This window comes from Rhinatrema bivittatum, chromosome 13, assembly GCF_901001135.1.
Source record: "Rhinatrema bivittatum chromosome 13, aRhiBiv1.1, whole genome shotgun sequence".
In the NCBI taxonomy this organism is placed as follows: Eukaryota; Metazoa; Chordata; class Amphibia; order Gymnophiona; family Rhinatrematidae; genus Rhinatrema; species Rhinatrema bivittatum.
In genome coordinates this window covers 4,103,054-4,120,826 of record NC_042627.1, presented here as the reverse complement: position 1 = coordinate 4,120,826, position 17,773 = coordinate 4,103,054, and the positions used below count along the sequence as shown (strand labels likewise).

Sequence of the window (17,773 nt, the reverse complement as noted above, 5' to 3'; positions counted from 1 at the left end):
ATTCACATCGTGAATTATTTTTCGTGCGGCCCGATCGGGCTTTTTTTTATCGGCTGTGCCTGCGCCGATATACAAAAAACCCACCCCAACACTTCAAAACAGCTCCCTTAGCTTCCCCCACCCTCCTGACCCCCCCCCCAAAACGTTTTAAATTACCTGGTGGTCCAGTGGTGGTCCCGGGAGTGATCTCCCGCTCTCAGGCCGTCGGCTGCCACCAATCAAAATGGCACCGATGGCCCTTTGCCCTTACCATGTGACAGGGTATCCGTGCCATTGTTACTATTTTATATGAAAGCTGAAGACTATTTCTCCTAGGACCTATGTAATAAGCTGTGCATTTAAATTATCTGCTGAAATTCAGTGCACAGTTTCTTAATTCACATGCTAAAAAAGTTTTAACTCCCGATGCTACTGTATTGGGAGTTAAAAAAAAGCACACTAATTAGAAAATGTTAGGGATGTGCATTCATTTAAAACAAATGGACATCCCAAAATGAATGGGGTTCTATTTGTTTCAGAGGTCCCCATTGCCTTTTCATAGACGCCATGGGCATTACAGTTAGCTACCCCAATGGAATGAGAACCCACTGGTTCCCCAACATTTTCCACCCATCCTTCTCCCAGGGATGGAACAGACCCACTGGAATTCACTGTATGCTTACTGATTGAAAGTCCGGCAGATTCCAGCCCAGACGCTGGTTCTAGGCTTCAGATCCCCCCTGCTGGGGCCTGAGGGATGCAACACCTCCTCTTCAGGAAGCACCAAGTTTTTAAGAAGCTCCTTTTCTTCAGGCATAAAATTTGGCTTTCTGCTCCTGCCAGCCATTTTGGAAAATTAAAACTCAGCCTTCCCATCAGGTTGTGATGCGTGTCTAAAAAAGGTTATCCAGCTTTGTGGCCAATAACTCAGTTATCTAGCTATTAGGAGATAGTCATATGCAAGGTTAGCCATCTCTATTTCTATTCACGTAGAGCCAGATATTTAAACCTATCTGCACCACATTTCTATCTTTTTAAATGAAGCTGTCTAAGTCAGCGCTAACCAGCTTACTGCATTTTGGGCTCTACACTTATGGGACAGTCCACATTTTATCCCCCCTACCAAATAACAAGAGACAGGATTCTATGCTCCAATCTTGCCATATGATTGACCCGTACGTCTTGCTGTGCTCTTTACTATTTTCATTTCAACTTGTACTTTTTTTCTGAAAAAAAGAAAAAGAAATCACTTAAACTCTTGCATGGCATGTCTGGAAGACTCCATTCCTGCCTTAGTGTGATTGTCACACTTAGCTTTGTTTGTTCTCAGACTGCCACATCTGGCAGGACCCAAAGTAAGATAAGGGATTATGAATAACTTCAAAGGCAAACAATGAGGTGTATGTGAAGGGGGGGGAGAGAAGGGAGGGCATATAGACAGGAAAGGACATGGGAATTTCTCAGTCACCAAATGCTGCACCCGGGCTCAGCTGGGAAAATCCCCAGGATGCTCCCTCTGCCGCTATGCGTTCTCCTCCTGCTTGCTGTCTGCACACAGGATGTCTCCTCCGCACTGTGCTGTGAGTGCCCCAAAGCTTTGCTCTCGTTCATTCCCCTCTCCCTGCACGCTCTCTTGTCCTGGAGTCTCTGTAAGCTGTGACACCTTTTTAATGGATGGATATAGAAAGATGGAGCTTTTGGGACACCAGAGGTTTGGGGGGGGGGGGGGGGGGGGTGAAGACGAGGCCTGTGAGGTCTCAGAAGGGTTGCACTCCCACATCTTTTGAGTCAGTCAGTCCTTTAGGAAGTAGCACAGCTTAGAAAGACTCCATTTTCCTGTAATATCTTATCTGTGTGATCTCTATTCATTAGTTTTTAATAGCCTTGTATGTTAATGGCGTCTGGAGTAATTCCTGTGATTTATTTGCCGCAGTAACTTTTCGCAGAGTGTTGTAGAGTTGGACATTTCTCGGGGTAGTTTATGGTTACGATTAGGAAATTTATCTTCAGCAGTCTGTAAGCTCCAGTGCGCAGGGGCTGACGTAGAGGACTCCGTATAGCGGTGCACATATTTATTCATTTTAAAACATTTAAAGCTCCAAGTCTGAAGGGCTTGTTCTCAGCAGGGAACAATATAACTGCTAATACAAACACAATAGCAGATAATACATAAAATTCACAAAGTATAGTGAAAAGCAATGATAAGTAGGAGGAGTAGTTTCTCATTTACCCTACTGCCTGTTTCCTCTGCTGCAGGACAGGAGTGTGGAGACAGAGAGGTTTACAAAGTTTTACTGGTGAGAGTTTTGAGTTGTAGACGGAAATTTAAATAATCTCAATGTAAACCTTTTATAATGCTCCTAAACCTCCCACAGTCAGAGAATGGCAATGGTTGACTTCCAAAATGCTCAAAAGATTGAGATTGTGTAATTGTGTTAAAGTGACTCCTCTGGGTGCTGTGGTTCCAAACGACTCTCCTGGCAGCCACGGCGAGGGTCATACCTACTGCACCATCTGTGCCCTAATCTCACAGCAGCTGAAGAGTAATGCGCGCCACGCGATCCTTCTCCAGCACCTGTGGACAGTCTCAGGCACAATCCCTGAACGCCGAGGGCCAGAGGCAGTCAGCAGGGCCCTACTCACAAATGGACAAAGTCCGTGGCTCCTTCTTACCTGCTCACTTTGCACCGCGTTTGAAACAGAGAAAGAGGCGCGTACTTTCCTTTTCAAACTTGCTACAGTCACAGAGTAGCCGCCAGTGTTTGCACCTGTTTATATGCACAGGCAGATTTTCTAAGGAAAATAACGTGTAGAGACTTAAAAATTCTATCTACGCATGTTATCTTTTGATCCCGCCCAAAACACGCTCCTGGGAATGCCTCCCCTAAATGCTACTATATGTACATGCTCCCAGGAACAATTCCTCTAAATGCGGCTATATGTACACACTCCCAGGAACACCTCCCCTTAATGTTGATATATGTACATGGTCCCAGGAAAAACACCTCCCCTAAATGCAGCTGCACATACACGCTACCAGGAACACCTCCCCTGAATGCAACTACACTTACATGCTAGTTCCAGGAACACCTCCCCTAAATGTGGCTTCATGCACACACTTCCAGGAACGCCTCCCCTAAATGCAGCTACATATACATGCTCTCGGGAATGCCTCCCCTAAGTGCAGCTACATGTACACATAGTGGGTCTCCCTGTTCTTGGTGCGTTAGCCTTAACTTGGGGTGCTATGGGTCCGGGTTCAGTCCACACTTGGAGAAACAATAATCTTCCGGGACTTTTCACACTAACAGGCCAATGCAATATCGTGCTCTCAGGTTAGCACACAGGTTGACCCATGGTTGGAAGTGTGTTTTGGAAACGTGTCCATAACTCCTGATGCAATAAGGGGATCATCGCGTCCAAAACTAGCTAATAGTGTTCATCAATGTAAATGCATTGTTGATGAGTCTATTAGCTAGTGCCCCCTATGTAAAAAAACAACAACTGTGCGCACGACATACACATTTTAATCCTCAAAAATTAAGGCCAGCCCTGGAGCTGCCAGGAGGCAGCTGATAAAGGACACACTGAGACAATAAAATCAATAATAGGGATCACTATTAAAACTGATTGAAGAACAATTGGTCAAGACCCATCGGTTTTTTATCCAACAGGCTTAGGCCACACCAGAGAGAGGTACTCTAATGACACCCAGGACAGATGTGGAGACAGAGTTAACTTTGACTAAAATGGGTCTCGAAGATGACCGCTATACATACTTGTGACTTTTGGAAGGGTAGCAGGAGCAGTTGGGTGGCCTTAAATAGAATGGGCAATAAGGTTAGCATCCTATTTAATGGAAGAAGCTCAAGCCACTTACAGATCATTGGACACAATTGCAAAGACTAATTATGAGAGAGTGAAATCCACTATTCATGTTTGGTTAGGGCTTACCCCAAAAAGGTATAGACAGAGGTTTAAGGAGATGCATCTAAGACTTGTGGATAGGCCCCAAGCAGTCGCATAGAGAATGAAAGACCAGGCATACGGGTTGCTAGTACGCAAAAGGAAGACCGTCAAAGTCGTGATTGAATCAGTCGTGTAAGAGCAATACATTTATGGCTTAGTCAAGGAAATGCAGGACTGGTTATGAAATAAGGAACCCGGTTCTTGACAGAAGTGGTGGCCCTTCTGGAACATTTTCAAGAGACTCTGCAACCTTATATGGGTAATAGGGGAACCATGGAGAATAACTTGACAAATGACTCAGGGCAATGGACTAGACCCCTCCCCAGGAAACAGGAAGAATGTGTTCAAGGTTCTTGGAGAAAATTTGTAGATTATAAAACTCCCATGACTTTAGAAGGGTAAAGAACAGCCCCTGAGAATAAAGGACATAAGAAACACCCTAAGGAATACTCACTTAGGAAATGTTATAATTGTGGGGAGGTGAGACACTTCCATCGGGAATATGCTTGTGGAGAGCAAGGAGGCACAGGGGAAGGAAATCTTGATTCCAACCCCAGTAATGAGATAAAGGTAGGACAAACCCCCAGGCTGACCTTATTTAACACAGGAGCTAACTAAAGCCTTATGTCCCAAGACATAGCTGACTGATTGAGAGAAAGGTGTCCAGCAGGGAAAGATTGAAAAGGAGGGAACAGGTGCCTGTCTGGTGCCTACATGGAGATTTGAAAGCATACCCCGCCTGGGAAGTAGAAGTTTCCATAGGGGACTGGACTGGGTAATTGATAATGGCAGCTTCTAGGCAGCTACCCTTTGTGATTATAATTGGACAAGACTTGGAATGGTTGCATTGTTGAGAGATTCAGTGATGTTAGTGACTACTCGAGAACAACACGGCTGAATCTCCCCACCTACATTTTTTAACTCTACTTCATATAGAACTAAACATTTTCTCTAGAGGATCCTTTTCCCTTCTGACCTTAAAGGTGCATGCACATTTTCTCTCATGCATATTTATTGTGGATATCCTGAAAATCTGACTGGCTGGTGGTCCCCCAGGACAGGGTTGGGGACCACTGGACTAGCCCATCTAATAGAAAACTGGTCAAAAAATATCTCCATATCTCTTCCACAAAACTTCTTCCCAAACTCCCAAAATCTCCAAAATGACTGTTTCATGGAGCAGCTGGTCCTAGAATTGATGAGAAGAGTAGTTAATTTACATATCCTCAGTGGAATGCACAACTTGATATGAGGGGTTATTGCGGTGGGGCTGCTAAGCAATAGCAATCATAATGCAATCAAATTTGACATAATCGCTGAAGGGAGAACATTAAGTAAAAGTATTACAGTAGCATATACCTTTGAAAAGGGAGCTTATGCTAGAATGAGGAAATTAGTTAGAAATAAAATAAAAGCAGTTGTGGCTAGGATTAAAAGTGTGCATGAGACGTGGATATTGTTTAAAAATACCATTTTGGAAGCCCAGATAAAATGTATTCCATACATTAAAAAAGGTATAACGAAGACTGCCAGAAAGGAGATAGTTAAAGCTAAAAGGGCATCATTCAATAAATGGAAAGCAGATCCAAATGATGAAAATAGGCAAGAGCATGAGCACTGGCAAGTTAGATGTAAAACAGTAGTTAGACAGGTCAAGAGAGACTTTGAGAAAAAGCTTACCAGGGAGGCAAAAAATAATAGTAAAACCTTTGTCAAGTACATTCAAAGCAAAAAGCCTGCGTGGGAGCCAGCTTGGCAGCTAGATGACTAAGGTATGCTCAGAGAGGACAAGGAAGTAGCAGAAAAATTGAATTAATTCTTTGCCTCTTTAGGGAGGAGGATGTTGGGAATATACCCTCACCTGAAACATTCTTAAGTGGTGGAGATTCTGAGCAACTAAAACAAATATCTGTGACAATGGAGGACGCAATAGATCAGATTGACAAATAAATAAATAAAGAGTAACATCCAACCCAGATTACTAAAAATTTAAAACATGATTACTGAAGACTGGAAGGTGACTGATGTGATGCCTATTTTTAAAAAGGGCTCCAGGTATGTTTTTAAGAACAAAATCATTGTCCATATGGCTTAATGGAGAATTCAACATGATTTTAGCAAGGGGAACTCTTGTCTTCTCAATCTTTTAGAATTTTTTGAAGGTGAAAATAAAAATGTAGATAAAGATGAGCCAATTGATATAGAGTATATGGATTTTCAGAAGGCATTTGACACACACTGCCTGTTCTAGGGTAGGCATAGGAGTGGTAAGTGAGGGAACAGCAAGGCCAACAGCACTCTCAAGACACAGATGTAGACAGAGGCTAACACAGCACGTCATTCACCCAGATGCACACTGGCATACATCTGTTGGGCCAAAGCTGGGTACCAACAACCTCCAGCACTTGGTGAACCTACACATGTCCAATGTATTTATTCCTGGCTTGTTCATCATCAACCATACTTGATGTCTGTGTCAGCCTGGTCCCTACCTGCTAATGAGGGAGTCTGAGTCCTAGGTTCTCAAGGAAGATTCTCTACACCTGGCCGCATGATACACATCTGTCAGAAGCATTATATGATAAGCACTTTGTCTGAGGTACTGACCTGGGACCCAAAATCCCTCAGATGGCACCAAATGCATGTCTTGCAAGAAGCCAACTGAGAGACTGTGTAAGCCATCATATAAAACACATGAGACACAGCCAACAGCACAGCAAGTCTTCCATGTTGCCCACAAGTCATGGCAGGCAGGTGGACCAGCAAAGCCCTCAAACCCTATAACACCTGAACGGTGGTGTCTCTGTTTGGGAAGTGGCTTTTCTGCATATTGTTTCCCCAGGAGTCCTCAGCTAATGTGCTTTAAGGTGCGCACAGAGAGCATATGGAATGTAACAGATACTGGCTTTCACTACAAACAAACAAACTCCTCTGCATATTATCTCGGTGGGTACGTACATACAAACAGCAGCACAACATGACTAGTTCTGAGCTGGACCGGCCAAGGGCCAGCACCGTTACATCTCCAAGGACCCGAATCACTAAGAGGTTTTCCCATAGACACAAAATGGTAAATGGTCTCATATTGGACAAAGGCTACTTGTGACGTATCTGGCTGTCAAAATACTTCTAGTACACCTTGAGTTCAATGAAAGGAACCTTTTCCTAGCAGACAAGTGGGTGCAATTAGAGTCTGGAGTAACTATACTCTGACCTTGACATTTCAGAGGTGAGTTTCCAAAAACAGTGAAGCCATTACACCATCTTTTTCACAATCCTGTCTTCACACAGTCAGAACCTATCTGAGAAGCAAACATAACTAACATGACATACTAACAGCCAAGGCCATCACCATCACAGCATGATAGTTGACAGCCTAGGTCGGGGTAGCTGGATGCATCTGTGTATGGGTGCATGCAACCACAAAGAGGTAAGGTAGCTTGCAAATACCTGTGAGCAGTGTGGGAATGCCACAATCCTTGACATGCTATTTTCAAAAGCCTGTAACTGAAGGGCTGCTAGGTGAGCAGTCTGATGTCAGCACTGACTCGAAACTGCTGAAGCAGTGCTGTCATCAGGATGTTTGCAGGCCCAAGAGACACCATGCATCCAATGTATTGGTGCCTAGCCTCAGAGGCACATGGATGTCAGCTATGGAAAGAGGCAGTAAAATGACAACTCTGTGATTGATACTTTTAACTCTCAACCACTAGCTTGAGCTTGTGCCTTTAAGCTTCACAGCTACTTGTGTATTATATGATTTCTGGAGTCTTTGGCCTACAGGTTTAAGGCCCTGCTGTAGTTCTTTCAGACCTATGCCAGTATCTCGCCTACATGTGAGGGCCTGGACAGAGTCCAAAGGGTAGGAAAGGGTAGGTCTGCCCAGCCAAATGCCACCAGCTAGGGCAAGCTATGGACACTGTGCCGGCAGTCCTACAGGAACACTATGGGGAGACATGGTTCTTTTACAATCACTACGGAGGCAACCAACGTTAGGCCAGCCACATGTATTTGGTGTTATCTTTACTTGGAGAACACTTTTGGCACTACAGTCTATTGCTCCATTGTGAAGAAGAGGTGTCAGTAAGCCCAACTGAGCCAGACAGAGGACCAGGGAGTAAAAGAAAGATGATAGAGAGATCAGCAGAAATAAGTCTGCCATGGAAGGAGAAGGGGTCTGGAAGGGCCTTCAAGGCTGCCCGTTCTGCAGATGGACATGGCGGATCCTGGGGTAGATCTGGAAGTATCTCTACGGATAGACCATGGCGACGAGCCAGATCATAGAATACTCCCACAACTTACCCCCGTCCCCCCGGAAATGTCTCTTTTTAATGGGGATAAGACTGCGTGGGTTGCGAATCCCCCACATGCTTTTCAGCTGATCTGGGAACAATTTTCATTTTACCCCAGGCATCACTATTTATTTACCCAGGAAAATGGCTTTGAACATTTTCTTTCTTGTTGCTCTACGGGCTTTCTCCACTATTTACCCTTTTGATATTTACTTTAGCTGATTTGAGTCCACAAGAGAGTGGTGGTAAGGGTGACAGCTGGAGATGTTTCCCCTTCCTCATAGCCAGCGATCTACAGACTGAATAGGGGTCTGGGGGACACATTAGGGAGGGAGAACCGAATGTCCAGATTGGCCAGAAGTTACGTATCTGCTAATGCTATGTGCTGCGATGTTCCTTATTTTGGAAATCTGTGGCTGGGCATAGGATGACATTTAAGACCTGGGGCTGCATGGTTAGGGGGGTTTCTTACACATAAAGCTGGTACAGTGACCGGTGACGCGTATCCTTTACGGTAATAATTGTGGGCTGATGGTTTCTCCTTTCTTATTAGCTGTCCCAGCGAATCAGCAGTCTCTGGTCACTGCACTCCTGCACCAGATGATCAGGTCCGTCGGCGCAAATGTTGCACCAAATCCCAGTGTCCTCCTGGCCATGAACCTCGCTGGGAAGCCAGACGTGACTGCGGAGAAGCTACTGGTGCAGCAGCTGAAGGATGACGCAGTGCAGAAACTTGTAAATGGTACAGCAGCGTGAGAGCTCCTGCTCTGTCTCCGGGTCAGCCGGTCTCACAATATATCTCGCTTTCTCGTTTTGTCTCTGAGCATACAGTTGTAGAAGCTTCTTTCCTCTTTCTTCCTTGTTCTCTCTCTCTCTCAGTTGATTTCTAGGTGCTGCTTTCAGTTCTTCTCTTTCTTTGTTTCATGTTTCACTAGTAAGTCGCCCTACCCCTTCCCTTTTTCTTACCCCATACACTAATATCACTGGACCCTTGTATCTATTGTATATACCTTGTCCCGCTAATACTGTACAAGTTATACCCCCCAAGTTCCTATCTTCCCTGTTTAATGTACTTTCACTGTTCAGTTCCATGTAAACCGATGTGATGTTTCGATGAATACCGGTCTATAAAAGCGTTTACATAAATAAATAAATAAATGTTCTCTTCTGTCTTTTCCTGTCTCTTCTTTCTCTGTCTATTTTTCCTGTTTGTTCTCTATTTTCTCTCTCTCTCTCATTCCGTCTTTTCTCCTGTCTCTAGTTTTCTTTCCTTCTGTCTCTCACGGCTGCCAGGTCACACAGGCTCACGCATAGCTTTCACGCGATCACACGGTGCTACCTCGGCCTTTCGCAGGACGTTGAGGGAAACCTCTCGGAGCTCCTGGAGTGGTCGTTCAGGTCTGGAGGTGAAGCATCATCAGCGAGGCGAGAGCCAGAGCAGCTGGCACTATGAGCCCCGCCTTTCCTTCCTCTTTTGCTCTCTGCCACCCTACCCCTCTTCTCTCTTTCTCACTGACGCCATCTTTCCATGCCTTCCTGTCCCTTGTTGCCTGTCTGTCTCTCCCTTTATGTATTCCCCAGTCTCTCTCATGTTGCTTAGGAAGTTTAGTTCAGCTGTGCTCACGTGTCTGGAGTTTGTTTTTTCTCTGTCTCCAGAACAGACCTTCACCTCAGGGCAGGTCGCTCTCTACATCCTTGCTCTCAGGTCATCTTGCGAAAATCCCTTCAAAGTCTCTGCTTTGGGGAAAACGATCGATCTAGTGTTTGTGCTAGAGGGCCAATTGAAGGCTGAGGTAGCACATATAGGTGAGAATGGAAAGCTCTCCTGACCAGTATTCATGTCACTGGGGGGGGGGGGGGGGGGTGTGGGTGTGGTGGGTGCAGGAGAAACAGAGAAACGGAGAGACAGAGGGAAGCAAAGACACATGGAAGTAAGACGGTCTCATGCCTAATGCCTCCCTCATACTCTCTAAACAGGTCTGTGATGTAGAATCCACTTTCCACCAATCACAGGGCAGCCTCGATTCCATGCCTCGTAATTCCACCCATAGCTTGACCCTCGGGAGTAGACTTGTTCCATGTCATTGCCACCAATGAGGTTACTTCTCCATTCTGTTCCCCTTGCACTGCTCTGTTACTGGTGCGGCATTCTGCTGGCCTGAACTCTTCATCGTTTTGCGGGGTAGTGTCTTCTCAGGACCCTGGGACATGCATTTGTGATTTACAATGAACGATGATAATTGAAGGCAGCTGTAGACTAATGAGAACATATGCTTGCAGTGCTTTCACTGGCCAATCAGATTCTAATGTAGACATACTAAAAGTGTTATGTAAATGTTACTTGAATGGACGGACTGTATAAAGAGTTTCTGTTTTCATTATTTGCAGAAAAGTATCAGTCACCCTTGACAACATATTATCAGGTGGCGCTGGACATCCTAGCTCTGTGCGAGGAAGGAAGTGAAGCTGCACACCCAGCAGCAGAGAGTCTTGCAAAAGCTTCTCTGAATAACCAGCCAGGCTCTTCTTTCTCTGTGGGTGAGCGAGCTCTTTCATCTTCAGATCTTCATCCTTGGCTCTATCAATAGGGCTCTTGGAAGAGGTGGGTGAGACAGGAAACCGCTCAGGGTGCCAGGCCCAGGGTGGGCGTTGGGGGAAGGACACCAGTAGCTCCTGCCTCTGCTGCTGCTCTGGTGGTGGTAGGCGAGCCTTTAAGTCCTTATGCAGCCACTGGTCTGTGGCCGCATCATGGAAGGGGGACCCCTGCAAGTCAGTTGTGTCATTGAAGACTGTCTCTTCCCACCCTCCACAGTGGGCTGGAACCTTGGAGGGGAACCACCCTCCCCAGACTACCTAGAGCATCAGTTAGACCGGCAATGATCCTATCTATAGGGATCCTCAATTCTGCCCTGCACTACCCTCTGCTATGCAGTAATGAGCCCCTCATTCCTCCATATACACAGCTCTGACAATGCATCTGAGTCCTCTACTATTCCATTACTGGAATCCTCTCTACCTACCAACCACAACTTGTGGCAAATTCCCCCTTTAACCATTAATTCTAGATACATTTATATCTGTATTGCTTCATTAATACCGTAAAGGGAAAATATTGATCCATTTCTCCCCATATCGTCATTACTTGGGAAGGGCAATTTTCAAAGCCACTTCTGCGGGTAAATGGTGATTCAGTTTGTGGAGATTGAAAATGACCCTCCCTCAATCCGGCTGAAAGCGCACTCAGCGACCCACAATGCACACACTTTTAGCTACATTTAGGTGAGGCATTCCCGGGACAGGATCGGAAAACAAAGCATGTAGATTGTATTTTCAAGTCCACGTATGTTATTGCATGAAAAAATCTACCTGCGTGAACAGCAGGTGCAAACGCCCACAAGCACTGTCTCCTTGTAACATCCACTGGTACAAAAACGGCCATGGGCTATGCACCAAAATACAGAGTTTGAGAATTGCTCCCACTAAGACATGCATTTCATAGTGCACCCATATCTTGCCGTGCCCTAGGCTGTCTTTAATTCATGCTGAGGCTTTCTGTGTTGAATGGTATTGCTCGTGACAGCCCACGTCTCGGGGTTATTGCAGACACTGCATCTGTTGCTGTTTTGGCGCTCACCTGCGTCTTTAATGGAAAGCTGGCCACCGATGCTGGGACGATGGTGGACGTCTCTGGGCAGATGCGTAGCAGGGTGAAGGAGGCGCTGTCCGTGCTTACTGCAGGGATCCTGAAAGCTCAGAAGAGTGATGGAGTGATAGGAGATATCTACAGCACCGGTCTGGCTGCCCAGGTATGGGGGCAGGAGGGCACAGAGGAATAAAGAGAGGGGTGGGTGGGGATCGAAAGAGGAAGCAGGATAGAAAGAACTGTAGGTAGAGCATGTGAGAAGAACTGAGACGAATCGATGGGGCTAGAGAAGCAGAGACAAGAGAGGGAGATAGAGATGGAGAAAAAGAAGCGAAAGGGGTGATGGAGATAGGGAGAGGGAAAGAGAGAGAAAAGTAATGAAAAAAGAGTGAGCAAGACAGCGAGAGAAAAAAGGAGGAACACTTTCTATTCCTTGAGGATTGCTTGGAGCTCCAACTGTAGCTGAAGACTCCAACGAGAAGAATTTATTGAGGAATTTTCTAGCAGACTTAGAATGGGAGAACCCTGCTAGTGAATCTCTTTGCAAAAGGCTCCCGTATCACTGATCTGACACAGAAGGGTCTTGTATTCGGTTCTGATAATTAGCGGAGCTGCTGTGCAGCGATCGTCTGCAGCTGCCTGTCATGTCCCAGCACAGGAAGGAAGTGTTGTGAAAGGATTGGACCTATATTTCTTCTCCAGGCGCTGACCGCCGTCTCTGACATTTACCCAGTGTCGGACTGGAACTGTCCAATGACGATGGCTCAAGTCATAGCCGGGATCCCCAAGGACACATTCTTTCTGCCCATGGCAGCCTCCCAGGTCCTCCCGTTCTTGAAAGGAAAGACCTACCTGGATGTGAGCAGCATCTGTGTCCCAGAGAATGGTAAGAACCTGCCGACCTACTGACAGCCCAGAGCGAGTGCTCTCTCTCAGTCTTTGTTTTCTTTCTGTCTTTCTCTTTCTCTTCTCATGTACACATCTCTTTATCACTCTAGAAGTCTCTTTATACGTTTGTCTCTGTTTCTCTTGCCGTACGTCTTTTTATCTCTCTGCACCTTGATTGCATGTCTCTGTATGCATCTAGTTATCCGTCTCTCTCTCCATGTCTTTGTCTGAGTGTCTCTCCTTTTTTGACAGCTGCCTTTCTTTATGTCCCTATATGTCTCTCTAGCTCACTCTGGGTATCTCTCCTTTGTATTTCTCAGTGTGACTTTCTTTACTTCTTGATTTCTCTCTCCATTCTGATGATTGTAATTCAGTGCTCTCTATTAGACTGGCAAGAACACAAGCACTGCCAAAAAAATACAATTGAACATATAGAAACAAATAGCATAACTACAGCCAAGATTTCTGGAACAGCCCTCTCCATGTGGCACACTCAGTATCTCAGACTGTAAGTGTCTAAGTGTTTTTTCCAGCTGAGCAAGCCATCTCATTTAGCAGGACAAGAGGTCTTCTCTTAATGAGGTCATGAGAACTATACCTTAAAAGTAGGCAGAAGATATCAATCCAGTGCCTACTGAATGCCTATAGCAAGAGGCAGGAGATCCCTGTGTCAGCTTTGGGGGCTACAGGGACATGCGGTGACCCCCATTACTTTTGGTTCCATCACTGGAGCCACTTGTAGCTTTCCTGTGGTCAGTTGCCCATGGTAAGATGTTCAGAACAAACTGTTTCATGGATGGGATGTCTTGGTGTGCAGTTTCTGTTAAGGGGATTTCACGGCACATAGTTCTCCAGTAGCTATTCAGTTGGTGCTATTTTTTTTTTTGTCTTTCTGGTGTGAAGGGGCTGTTTGAGGTTTTGGGTCATTGATACCCTGCAAAGGCTCTGCGGTTTATTGCTCTGTCTCCTGCTTTCCTTAGCGTTTCCATTCTAGCAAGCTTCCATTGCAAGGTTCTCTCGCTCAGGGGAGGGGGATTAGGCTGGTGTCTTTCTCCAAGGCCTTGCTCTCAGTACCATTCATAATAATATGGCCTTTGAAAGGTGACTGAGCCGCCCCTGATCCTTCCAGCAGGCTAGGTCATTTATCAACCTGTTTTCTGACTGGTAGAGGAGCTCTGGCTTTGTCTGCCTCTTTAAACTCAGCTATGGCTTGGATGGGACATCTTCCTTTCCATTCCCTGTGACCTCACCTCCAGGGATCTTCCTCTGTTTATTTCCTTTTCCCTGTTTTACCCTATAATTCTATTTACTTTTTTCCCCTGTGTCTTCCTTGTTATGCTATGTGCCCTCAGGCTCTATAATCCAGTCATAGGTAGGACTCCACCTCATCTCCAGATCAACTGAACAGGCTGATACAGTCCTGGTTTTCCCTTATTGCATGCATGAATATGTAGTTTTTAGGGAAATCAATGTAAAAATCAGAACTAGAAATCCATGACTGCAATGGATCAAAACCAAGATTGGATCAATCTGTTTTGTTGACCTGGGGTGAGGTGAAACCCTAGTTGTAGGCAATATAGATTTCATCCCAGCTGGTTTCATGGCACATGGTTTACACACAGTGCCTGATATATCAAGCCAGTAAAATACAGACCAATACAACTGCCAATTTGCACAGGCTTTAGTGTGTATGTGCATGGCTAAATGTATCAAGGCTCAGTGCAATTCATGGGCAAACTTGTTAACTAGTGCAGTGACCGCGGCGTACCATGGTATTTGCTGTGCTTGTCATGGAGAGAGCAGAGATAGCAATAAGAGGGAGAGAGAAGCTGAGAATCATGTCTAAGAATTATTTGGTAAAACTGTTATAAATATATCAGTGTAGGCAGGAGGAAGCACAGAAGGAGAGGTAATAAAGGAACATAAGAACATAAGAAAATGCCATACTGGGTCAGACCAAGGGTCCATCAAGCCCAGCATCCTGTTTCCAACAGTGGCCAATCCAGGCCACAAGAACCTGGCAAGTACCCAAAAACTAAGTCTATTCCATGTAACCATTGCTAATGTCAGTGGCTATTCTCTAAGTGAACTTAATAGCAGGTAATGGAAAATAAGTGGTGACTGAGAAGAGCCCTGGAGGAAAATCAAACAGAGAATATAATGGCAGATAAAAGCTGAAAACCCATCTATCCTGCCTGTTGAAGTACTGCAGACAGTCACTTTCTCTCCTGCTTTACTCTGGCTTCTCCACAACTAATACAGAGAAGGAAATGACATGTTGCAGCAATGTTTTGAATGTGTGCAGAGAACGAGGGAGTAGAGTTGAAGATGAGAAGTGAGAGGATGTGTTATCCTAGGAGATGGAAAGAGGGAGGAAGGAGGGGATTTGGGAGGAAAGAGAAGACAGTAGATCAACTTTTTATGACCCATAAGGTCATCGCCACGGCAGACAAGGGCTAACTTCCCTCTCATAACGATCACTTCTGGGTTTTCTCTCATTGAGGATCCTCCTAGACCTCAAGCTTATTCCCTCTCCCAGAAGACTTGAGGGAGCCAACCTTGAGCCTCAGCCATCTTCCCTGGAGCAGAGCTAGAGCAGAAGAATGTGGAAAAAAAAAAAAGTGCGTAGCTTGCTGGGCAGACTGGATGGGCCGTTTGGTCTTCTTCTGCCGTCATTTCTATGTTTCTATAAGAATAGAGATAAAGGCCTCTTGGCTCACCCACTCTGCCGCTGCCAAACCCCATTTTGATCTCTGTTTATTGCTTCCCTCATCCTTACCACTGCTCTCCATGTCCCAGACAACCGGCTGGGAATGAGTAGAACCTTCCAAATTTCATTTTATATATATACACAAAATGTATTTTGGATGAGCCTCGGTTATTGCAGCCTTGAGACTGATTAGTGCTAGTGGAAGCAGTAGTAACTGACGAGCATTAATGAATAGTAATTTCTCGCTCCTTCTCTCCAGTCCCTGATGTTGTGGTGGAGTACATGGTGCTTAATGACCTCCAGGGAGAGAGCTTTAAGTTTTCTATCTGGATCACAGTGTCGGAGGGGTCTGTGCTGCTGGACGTCTTGGAAAAGGCTGCGCAGCTGAACCCCAAGGAGTTCAGGTAAGAGATGAGCTTCTACATTTCAACATTTGCCCTTTTGTCGTAATCTCCTTCTCGCTCATACTTTCTCTTCTTTTTCTCAGTTTTTTCTCTTTACTTCTTCATTGTTTTTGTGCTTTCTTTCTCTTTTCTTCTTTTGCTTTGTTTTTCTCATTTTTACTTCCTGGTCTCCGTGACAACATCGCAACGCATGATAAAGCCCTATCGCACGGCTTTTCGCAAATGAAAAAGGTGTAGTTAAAGCCGTGCGCTATGGCTTTGCAAAACTGTGAGCCCAGCCCACTTGGCCACAAATCCCGCCCAAACTCCTCCTACCTTTTTCATTTGCATTGCACCATGCGTTTTGGTGCTTTTGCATGCGTTAAAGGTGCTTAATGCATGCGAAAATGCCTTAACACATGCGAAAATGCCATATAGCACTTTGATAAATGACCCCCATAGTATGCCCTTTACCACTTCTGAATATTGCATACGTGTAAATGTGGCTCATTGGGAGCCACTGAACCCTGAGATCTCTCCCTCAGACTCTGACTGAACCTGAGTTACCATCCCCTGCCATTGTCCTCAGGATTTCTTTTCTGCCCTTTCAGCTTTACAACAGAGCAGAGCTCCTTGGGTGTCTTTGTCACCTCTATCCACGGCCTCGCTGGGAGCAGCAACGACAAAACCTATTGGCAGTTTTACAGTGGCACTATTCCACTTAAAGAAGGTAAAAAGCCACTCCGTGGCCTGCAGCCTGGGCATCACAAAGCTCTTACCACACCCTCACAATTCACAAATCTTCTTTTGTCTTCCATTTCTCACAGGTGTGGGAACTTACAGGCCCAAGAACAAGGAGCACATCCTGGCCATCTTTAGCAAGTACTGAGGGAAGACGAGCCGGTGGTTTCCGCACTTTCCGACACATTGACATCTCTCTTCTCGCCACTGACCTCAGACTGCATGACAGAGCTCACCTGCGTCCTCTCCTCTCCTCCCCTTCCAATGTGACTCGCCTGCAGCTCAGATGTGGAGGGCCGGGCATTAAATCTAAAATCCAGTCTCTCCCCCTGGCCCCAGGACAGAGCTCGCCTTTCTTCTGAGACTCCATGACAGAGCCCCTGTTAGCTCCGGTTCCCTCTTCTTCTCTGCCCCTTAATGTCTGACTTCATTTGGCCTCTCATGTAACGCCATAACAGAACTTCTTTTTATTCTGTCTTCACTCCCTCGTTCTTCTCCTGTGGCCTCTGTCTTCGACTCGGCCCTGTGGCAGCAGTTTGCAGGCTCTCAGTCCGTGGGACAGGATCGGTGGTACAGGGGCAATGTGGTAAACTCCAGCTGACTGTAGAAGGATGCTTGGCTTGCTCTCGGTTACCTTGGAAGAATAAAGATTTTCAGAGAGTTGGCTGCTTTGCAGAGTCTTTGCTTAAGGTTAAGGGGTCCGGTGTTTGCCTCCTGCAAGTGAAGAGGGCGTCTGGTCCACCTCCCAATGCTTGCATTGTGCCAAAGAGCACCTCCTTCTGAAGTTCATAGGGCGTAATATGTGCAGATAACATACGGCGGTGAGCCTGGAAGTTCTTTTTAATCAGGCCGGTGGCATACAATACAATTGGTACTCTTTCTGTTTCCTGTGACGGAGTCGCTGTGTGTGTGAGAGTCCCAGTCCCAGCCGCCCGTATCTTATAAAAATCCGGGGTTGGTGCGCGCAAGGGGGTGCACATTTCTGCAACTTGCGCACTCTGAGCCCTGCGCCCGCTGCCCATTCCCCCCCACACCTTCCCCTCCCTTCCCCTACCTAACCTACCCCCCGGGCCTAACTAAACCCCTCCTTACTCTTGTTGGCGGGCTGCTGGGACGCCATCTCCCGACCCGGGGGCTGTTCCGGAGGCCTCGGCCGTGCCCCCGGAAC

General features: G+C 46.0%; 1 protein-coding gene across 2 annotated transcripts; it reads left to right on the top strand.

The window, feature by feature from the left end:
* The first annotated feature begins 1,435 nt into the window (after positions 1 to 1,435).
* On the top strand, positions 1,436 to 17,269 carry LOC115074888 (cobalamin binding intrinsic factor-like). 2 transcript variants are annotated; one of them, XM_029574846.1, is made up of 9 exons: positions 1,436 to 1,559; positions 8,794 to 8,982; positions 9,897 to 10,046; positions 10,629 to 10,778; positions 11,844 to 12,046; positions 12,586 to 12,769; positions 15,741 to 15,885; positions 16,476 to 16,594; positions 16,692 to 16,899. In XM_029574846.1, the coding sequence occupies exons 1-9, from the start codon at positions 1,451 to 1,453 to the stop codon at positions 16,751 to 16,753; spliced, it is 1,311 nt and encodes a 436-aa protein (XP_029430706.1). In that variant the 5' UTR covers positions 1,436 to 1,450; the 3' UTR covers positions 16,754 to 16,899. The 2 variants fall into 2 exon arrangements, with proteins under 2 accessions (XP_029430706.1, XP_029430705.1); XM_029574845.1 differs by lacking the exon at positions 15,741 to 15,885 and having other exon boundaries at positions 16,692 to 17,269.
* Positions 17,270 to 17,773: the final 504 nt, after the last annotated feature.